General features: G+C 36.2%; 1 protein-coding gene across 5 annotated transcripts in view; it reads left to right on the forward strand.

Moving 5' to 3' along the window:
• The window catches only part of LOC113061765 (amyloid-like protein 2), a 66951-nt gene extending 57565 nt beyond the window's left edge, over positions 1-9386 (forward strand). For 3 of the 5 annotated variants that reach the window (XM_026231195.1, XM_026231190.1, XM_026231192.1), the window contains 4 exons: positions 3369-3451; positions 5365-5421; positions 6065-6241; positions 7582-9386. In XM_026231195.1, coding sequence (XP_026086980.1) covers positions 3369-3451; positions 5365-5421; positions 6065-6241; positions 7582-7683 — 419 coding nt within the window. In that variant the 3' untranslated portion in view covers positions 7684-9386. The remainder of the gene's footprint in view (positions 1-3368; positions 3452-5364; positions 5422-6064; positions 6242-7581) is intronic. The other 2 variants (XM_026231193.1, XM_026231194.1) reach the window with 1 other exon arrangement.
• Positions 9387-9535: the final 149 nt, after the last annotated feature.

The following is a 9535-nucleotide window of genomic DNA, read 5'->3' on the forward strand; positions in this document are numbered from 1 at the left end:
TTAATTTTTTTGCATATAGGGCTGGGTATTGCATTTCTTATATTTTATTTTGATTCTGTCAGATATTGGTTTAACTTTGGAATATTTCAGTATGTCGGGATGCCTGTTTTTATATAAAACAGTATTTTTCTTTGTCACCACTAAAGTGCATTTCATCAATCGTGAGTATAATAAGAGCAATTATTATGCTGATCATAAACCGTTATTAAAAACTCCATGCAAAATGGGGAAAAGAGAAAGTAAGTTTATTGGTCTTGTATTCACACACCTAAAGTAGAGGTATTTGTCGCCATGTCCTGGATTAATATTATTGTTTTAATTAATTTAAATATATTATTATTAGAATTTTTCATTAAAAAAATTATATATAAAATAATACATATTTAATAATTTAATCATCATCATTATTATCATTTAATGATTTAATCTGTAATTGTGGGATTTGAAAAATCTATGTCTGATAGATAACCCAGCCCTACTATATATATATAACCCAGCCCTACTTGCATATCTTGAAACATCTCCCCATCTGTCCTCATATTTTTACTGTATTTCCACCCCATGCTTTTGCTCTGTCCGTCCCTTGAGTCCTATTAGCCGTCTTGTTCTTAGTGTCCTCTCTCAGACCGCATCCCATCCCTCTGTGTCTGGCTGGAAGAGCTTTGCCTATTGAAGAGTCCAGGCAGCTTGTTAAGATAATTAGCCCTTTGGATGGGAGAAGGAGTCCAATGTAAATGTGCTGTGTGCTGCTAAAGCAGTTATGTCTGCCTTACTATCTGCCTCGGTCAGGAAGACAAATAACCTGATTCACCATGTCGACGGATCATTAGCACACATTTGCTGCTTATCAAGCTAAAGGCCGTTCACACCAAGAACTATAACTAACTATAAAGATAACGATATTAGCGTCCACACCAGCGAACGATATTGTTTGTGTATTCTAAGAGGACGCGCATCTGCGGCTTTAAATTGTCGAGCTCATTACAGCAGGATTGATTCTGATTGGTTGGCAATGTTTTTATCACTCATCAGAAAAAAAAATCGTTCTGAAAGTGATTGCAACGATATCGTTTCTCTGTGCCTTTATCGTTATAGTTGTGGTGTGGACTCCACTATTCTTTAATATTGAGAACGTTTTTTAGAACTATATCTTTATCTTTAACTTTATAGTTATCGTGCTTGGTGTGAACGGGCCTTTACTCTCGTCACTCTCCTTTTATCTTGTGCTTTTCATGATAAGAGCTCATCAGTTAGCAGTTCTGTCCCAGGACGGCTGTTTAGCTGACCCATGGCAAGTTTTTGCTCCCAGATTTTATAATTGGAACATCAGCCTGTTTACCGTTCAACCTTGTGGTCCTGCCCCTTATGAATGCACCTATAAACCTATTTGTTAAATACTTGCCCCCAGAAGTGATTTCTCATAGGCATTTTTATATATATTGAATATATCTGCATTGTCTTTTAAGCAAAATACTTTAACTTTGACCCGTTACTTCCATCAGTCAGAATACTGTAGTCTGTTCCCAATCACATTTGATCAACATCAACGAAAGCCATCTTTACACAGACTGTTTAATGCTGCTCAATGGTGTTATACATAAAGTTGCAAAACATACATTGTCCAGACAAATCTAAATGCCTCTGATCGCCTTTGCATTCATATTCTCAGCAGAAATGTTGGTGATTGGTTGTAATGCTCAATGCTGTAAAAACATTCAATCTGATGCAATGTGAGCAGATCTAAATTTAATGCTGTTCATTTTTACTTGTTGTTTTAATTCCAACTGCTGTTTAATAGTTTAATTGCACATTTTTGCACTTTCATCTTAAATTTGTAGTTTATTTTTTGTTCATCTTGATTTTATTTTTGCCCCAAGACCATTGACTCTTGTCTAGCAAACATACTTGAGGTTGGGCTCTGACTCGAGCTAGTTAGCATCTTAGCAAAGCTCCAGGAACTACCTTTAAAACCAATCATAATGCATTAGAAACCATATAGCAGCACCCTACATCCACCCACACCACCTTAACATCCCGGTGACACCAGCCACAGTTTCTTCTGTGATTGTCAATATCTGATTTGTCTGGTTTTCGTTGTCTCATCTCATGTGTAAAGTCTAATTGTCTTTGACACACTTCACTTCAATGTCATGAAGTAGTTTGACTGTGGGGGTGTGTGTGTGTGTGTGTGTGTGTGGTTCAGTCGTGCATGGTTAAGCTGTTGAACATAGTTGATCATTTAACATCGGTGACCTGCTGCTTTGACAGTCAAACAGTGAGTGTGGGTGAAGGGTATTGTTCTTCTCTTCACCAGTGAGATTTGCAACCAGGTCAAGGACTCATTTAGCCAGGTGTCTTCGGAAATTTCTAGAATTTACATACAATGTTTACCACAGAAAAATGCTATTCAGTTTTTTTTTTTTTTGTATTATTTAAATATCATTGAGATACTATTATAGTTTTCATTAATATTTTAAATTAGGTCTTATTATTAGATTTCTATTTTATTTTTATTTTTGGTTTTGTTTTGCCTTTTTTTTTAAATGCCTATATAGTTTTTTTTTTTCAGTTTTAGTTTTTTTCTGGTTAGTACATCAAGGTAAACTAAATGAAAATTAGATGTTTCTTTGGCAACTAGCTGAAATATTTTTTTGATTTTTTTTTGATTTATTGTATTTCAAGTAACAATTGTTTTTATTTTCTTATTTTTTTCCAGTGTTTTTTTATTTTTATTTATGACCTTTTCATGTTAATGTAGTAAAATGACAGTCTAAAACGAATTGGTTTACGTGGACATAAAATGGGTTATGAATGAAGTTTCATGTTGACTTCAATTGTTGAATATGTAGGGTGATTATATGTATTTATGGAGCCGTTACTGGAAACGAGTGCTCACAGGACGTCCCAAAACACTGATTCTACTAAGAGGGAGACCCTTTGACCACAATAGGATCACACCGCTCTCTCGGAGCTGAATGTTTACACTGAGCTTTTCTGTACTGATCCAGGAGGATTCTGGGTTCAGTGTGAGCTTCTACATCAGGCACTTAAATAAATGCATGACTAATGAAACAGTCTAAGTTGGCGTCCGGACTGCGTGACAAAAAAAAAAAAAAAAAAAAAAAAAACATTAGCAGGACATCAGGATTTTGGCCCAATTCGGATTGTACTAGAAGCTCAGGTTTTATATAGGTAGGTAAGTAGGTAGGTAGGTAGGTAGGTAGGTAGGTATACTATATGTAGATATTTAAATTATATGACAGCTACTGTTGGTCACAGACATATCTGTAAGCGTTTGAGTTGTATTAATTTCACAATGCAAGATTCCAGCTCGTCTTCCTGTCTCTGATTGGCTGTTCCCTCTGCAGGTTCTGGCATGAACAGTCTGGATGGTCTGATTGGAGCAGAGGAAAAAGTCATCAACAGGAAGAACAAGATCGATGAAAATGTGGTGAGCCCACCAGCCTGCCTCCAACACCACACACACTTTACTGATCCGTTGCGAACACTGTGCAAACTGCTGACACCAACTCTCATGACTGAAATTACATAAACATTTTTTTTAAAAATTATTTTTTTATACACATTAACTTTGTGTGCTAATAATAAAATGAAGAATTGGCTTCATAATACATCTAGATAAACACTGACCTAATAGAGACCACCTGCTCTGTAAACTTTATTTGTATAACTATGGTCTCATAGTTATAACTGTGTCATATGAATTTCTTTGACTTGACTGTATTTGCAAGGCAGCACTAGCTTTCTTTCTTCACATTTGTCTATGGTTTGCAAACATTTTGACAGCTAAATATAATAGTCCCCCTACTTTCTAAATCTAAATAATAAATTAAAAACATTTATACTTTGTAAAAAAAAAAAAAGTAATATTATTAAGACAATATGTTGTTGCCAGAATGAAATAATTGGAATCTTATATTCTCATTGTGCTTAAAAAAAAAAATATATTTTTTTTACATAAATTTAAATGCATTTATAACCTCATTTTTATGATATAGTTCCAAAACGGCTTTACAGACAGTACAACCTGCAGTGTTTGGCTAAAATCGACAGTTTCGTAATATTAACAACAAATCAAACAAATAAAATAATCACCATTAATCTCATGATTTCTGATCTGCCTTTAGAAAGTACTGTAGACTAAGAGGTTAAAAATGTCAAATTCTGTAAATGTTTCACTTTTAACTCCAATAATTTAACATAATCTTTATATTTAAATGTAATAGTTTAAACTCCTCTCATTGACATATATTGCTAGAATGTTAGCTGTTCAAAATCTAACCAAAGGTTATTGCATTGTCATATTATATGCATGTTGCATTATGATTGGGTTTCCTTGTTGCATTTATTTGCAAACTTGGTCCGTTTAAACATCTATGGCTAACCCAAAGCTTAAAATCTAACCTTACCTAAAACTTTAGCACTGTTCTGCTGCCTTGCAATCCCTGCTATCTCCTTCCAGATAGACAAATCTGGTCTTATCTCATTTATATCCCAGCATTCATTGCATGCCACGTTCACATATTTCCCAGGCACATTCCAGTCTCCTCTAATCACAGCTCACACAAGATCCCGTGTGCTTGTGAAGGGCTGAGCTAAACACATGCATTGCATGATTTTTTTTTTGTTGTTGTTGTTGCATGTTTGTGTTTCTAAAATCACATGTTTGTGAGAATCTAAGCTACGTTAAAGGGATAGTCCACCCAAAAATGAAAACCCTTGTGTTTTCCCAAACCTCTATTGGCTTTTTCTTCTGTAGAAGAATGAATGTTGGTGACCACAGTTTTGGTTTGTATTGCCTGCTGTTTTATGGATAAAAATACAGCAGAGGTCAATGGGAACTGAAACTGTTTGGTTGCCACAGAAGAAAAAAAGTTCTGCAGGTATGGAATGACATGAGTACATGATGAGTTTTCATTTTTTGGCGAACTGTCCCTTTAAACGTGCTCTTAGCCCCTTCATTGAATGTTTTTTTGATTACATATTGAAGCGTTTTGTTTTATAGCAAAACACCAAGATGAAATGTGTAATCTTTCCCTGATTTAAATGCAACCAGCCATGTTTTCTAACAAAGACATAGTCACTGTATCAAAGTTCATCAGTTATTTTGGATTTGCTCACAGTATTTAATACCCATCTATTGCTGTAAACAGCACAATAACCCGCCACAGACATCGTCAGCCCAATATTCAGAATACTTGCCAATCAATAAGCTCTTATCAGTTTACATTTGGTCCCCCTTTATCTTGAGTATTTGTGTATGCGCTTTCAGTAAACTAACACACACACTGTTCTGCACATCGCCTCAGGAAGTAACTGAGACTGCCCTGTCTGTGTTGACAGGTGATTGATGAGACTCTGGATGTTAAAGAAGTGATTTTGAATGGTGGTGATCCTCTGGTAAGTACAGCGCCCTCCTCTGCCCAACACACGGTACTGTTAAACCTCAGACTCAGATTATGGGCTGGAGGGAGATTGCAGTAGGCCGCTTCTGTCCTATCTGTGAGCAAATATCATTTATGACCTTGTATTGTTTATCCACAAGCTTCCACGGCACGTGTGCATGTTTTTAACGCGATCGCATGAGAATGTCCGCTTGATACGGGGCTATCATCCTTCGTCATCAAAGTGAAATTGAGCACTAAACATTTGTGTGTGAAAATTGCCAGTCACTGCTGTAAGTGCACATTTAGTCCATTTAGCACTTTGTGAAGCAGATCGATACCATCAAACACATTCTTCAAGGGATAGTCCTCCCCAGAAATGAATATTGTCAGTTCACAGGAAGAACGATAGCTATATTTCAGTGGTATTAATATAAGTTCTTTGCATTTATGCCATCTGCTAGTTTAAAGCGACAGTTCACTCAAATATTTAAATTCTGTTAATTTACTCATTATGTGCTATAGGTCTCGCTGTACATAAGTTCCTTGCTTCAGCGGGTCGACATCTCTTTAAGATGGCTCCTAACCATGTTTGTCAGTCCTCTTTGTGCTTTTGGAGTGTAAATACTGTAACACTGCTGTTTATTTTCCCCTCCCAGTTCAGCCGTGGATCAGAGCAGGAGACGTTCCGCCCCCTGGCGGATGAGTTCAGCTTCGGAAGCAGCGCTCTGATTGGCCTGCTGGTGATTGCGGTGGCCATCGCGAGCGTGATTGTGATCAGTCTGGTGCTGCTGAGGAAGAGGCAGTACGGCACCATCAGTCACGGCATTGTAGAGGTGAGCTAACGGTCACACGTGACGCTCCATCATTCACTCTTAGTGTTTTCAGTGCATCCATGAGGACGATAACACAAAGGCTAGACAGGCTCTCTCAGTCGCTGTGAGGGATAATGCTATCACTCAGAGAACACAAGGACAAGCAGGTTCAGGCTTATATACAATTAATTCTATACAATATTTAATAAATATACACTACCATTGAAAGGTTTGATGTCAGTAACATATTTAAGAAATTAATGCTTTGATTAAACATAGTAAAACATTTATAATGTAACAAAAGATATAGATGGATAAAGCCGTTCTTTTGAACTTTCTATTTCATTACTGAAAAAAATTTTAAGCAGCGCAACATTTCTGAAATGAATAGTTCACCCCAAAATTTAAATAATTGAAAATGTACTCACCCTCAGGCCTTCTAAGTGTAGATGAGTTTGTTTTGTCATGGGAACAGATTTGGAGAGATTTCACTTTCTCAGCAACGGATGCTCTGCAGTGAATGGGTGCCGTCAGAATGCGAGTCCCAACAGCTGATAAAAACATCACAATAATCCACAGTCCATGTTTCTAATAAAAATCCATTATTAAAGTGGTGTTAACTTCAAAAGGTTGTTTCCAGCTAAAATAAAAGTCCTCTATCCATAATATTGCTTTCTCCAGTGAAGAAGTCGTCTTGTCTGAATCAGGAGAGAAATATGCAAGGATCAAAAACCGTTCTAAACAAATATGTCTATGGATTTTAAGGATGGACTTTTTCACTGGAGGAAGTGTTATTGTAGATCATTATGGACTGGTATTTTGTCCAGAAGCAACGGTTTAGAGTTAAAATTTCTAAATAATGGATTTGCTTCTTTAAAATACGCAGTTTTTCTCTTCACAAGACTTTAACTGATGGACTAGAGTGCACTTGTGTTGTTTTTATCAGCTGTTTGGACTCTCATTCTGACGGCACCCATTCACTGAAAAGGATCCATTAGTGAGCAAGTGACGTAATGCTAAAATTCTCCAAATCTAGTCTGATGAAGAATCAAAATCATCTTGAATGGTTTGCGAATGAGTACATTTGCATTTTTCTGTAAACTATTCCCCGAAGGACTATATGAAACTAAAGACTGGAGTAAGGCTGTTAAAAATGTCAGCTTTTTTAAATGGAAATTTTTTTTTTTAAATAGAAGCCCGTTGTTTTAAATTGTTATAGTATTTCACAATATTTTTGATTAAATAAATGCAGACTCCTTTCAAAAACATTACAAATAATCTTACCGACCCCAAACATTTGGGTTAATTGTTTATTCTTCTTTGGAAGTGCGGTGGTCTTTAATCTTCCTCTTGTGTTTCAGGTGGATCCAATGCTATCTCCAGAAGAGCGTCACCTGAGCAAGATGCAGAACCACGGCTACGAAAACCCCACCTACAAATACCTGGAGCAGATGCAGATTTAGCCTTCAATGCAGCGCTGTGGAGCTAGAGAGGGGTGAACATACTACTGACCAATTATAAAACTGCTCTCAAATCATTTCATGCATTTGAAATGCGTATTCTGGTTCATTACAAGAAAACTAAAAACAATGGTATATTAATACTACTACTTCTAATACTGCTACTGTTGTACCATGGAGCGCATTTTTATGCTCTTGTAACTTTTTTTTTAATTTTATTTTTATTTTAAAGTCAATGGTTTTGAATCAGAAGAACATGATTCTGCAAATCAGCCTGGAATTGATTTTGCGTCATTGAAATCGGAACGTATTGTAATGTTATTTTAAATGTTGATTTTCTAAAGTTGTGTTCAGATCTAGTCTATAGAGGTACAGCAAAGCCAAAACAGTCCGTATGAGACAGCAGTTTATCTACACCATCGCCGGCCGCCAGGATATACTTCTTTTAAATAGACCGCTTGTATATGAAGGTTATTTGCAATGACTTAAATGTATAGTGAATCAGAAAATATGAAAAGAAAATCATTCATTAATTTACTTTGTAATTATTAAAAACACACAATATTGGAAAAGTAGATGGTCAGTTTATGCATAGTCATTTTTATTCTTATTTTTTTTTTTCCAGAGCTTAAATCTTTGCTGGGTTACAGGTTTAAACTTTGACTGATATCCTCGGTCCAAACATCTGATACCATCGCCTGTGTAAGATACGATGAATGCTGTGACGGCCTGCCAGATATTTTGGCTGATTGTGAATGTAGAGGTGTCCGACTTGTGTATCATTACCACGTCATTTGTTTTTATCTTTTGGTTATGGTGTCACATACTTGGACCGATAAACGTGCGGCCCCTGCAGACGGTCAGTGTGGAAGAGCCACAAGGTTAAGGGCCTCCAGACTCCCATATCACACTAAAATGTCTCGTTACTCAATAAATGCTATTTTCATGCCGTTACATGCACACACTCCTTTTATAGTAAATCTGGTCGGATAAAATTTTGCATTCAGCTTAGATTGATCACAATTGTATTGCATTTTCATTTCATAGCTGCCTAATGAGAACCGTCATGGAGAATTTAGTCATGTGGCAATACTTTGCACGCATTGCTTAAATCAAAGAGAGCATAAATGCATTACTGGAGTCATCTGTAATTATAATACTATGATATAGTACATAAGTCCCACAAGGACGTACCCTTGAAAACCACGATTAAACGCAAAAACGTGCTAAAGTTACCCAGCTGGAGGCCAAGGCAAGTGCAAGAAATGTTTTGCATGTCCAATACAATGGAAGGCAAAGAAAAAAATGTAATCAATCAATTTTTTTCTCTCTCTCTTCCCCTCTTCTAAGCAATGTGTTTGTATGCCTGTATAGTTGATGTTGCAATCATAGCTTTTATCAAGGACAACCTGTGGTGTGCATTGTTCTTAAATGAGATGTTATGATATATATTTTTAAATTTGTTCTCTTTTATTTTCTATTTTTTCCCCTCTTCCTGTGACTGTATTTCTGTACGTGACTTTCACTATGCACCTAAATGGCTCCAGTCTTGGACCTCGTCATTGCCTGCTTGATTTGTGGAAATGGTCGAAGGGGTGAGGGGAAAATAATACAAAGTTCATATATTAGAAGAAAAATATGATTGAATCCAGTGGAAATGGCTTCTTGGTTACAGGTGTGAAACATCAATAAATTCACTACTTCCACGTTGGTGTCATTTTGTCTTTTTTTTCTACTTTTTATTCCAGTTTAAGAAATGTGTGAATGTTCTTATATCTGATAAGTAGTCTGAATTCAGTTCAGGATATAGAAGCATTTGAAAGATTATATAAAAATATGCATGAATTACTTTGAC

Source organism: Carassius auratus, chromosome 43, assembly GCF_003368295.1.
Source record: "Carassius auratus strain Wakin chromosome 43, ASM336829v1, whole genome shotgun sequence".
In the NCBI taxonomy this organism is placed as follows: domain Eukaryota; kingdom Metazoa; phylum Chordata; class Actinopteri; order Cypriniformes; family Cyprinidae; genus Carassius; species Carassius auratus.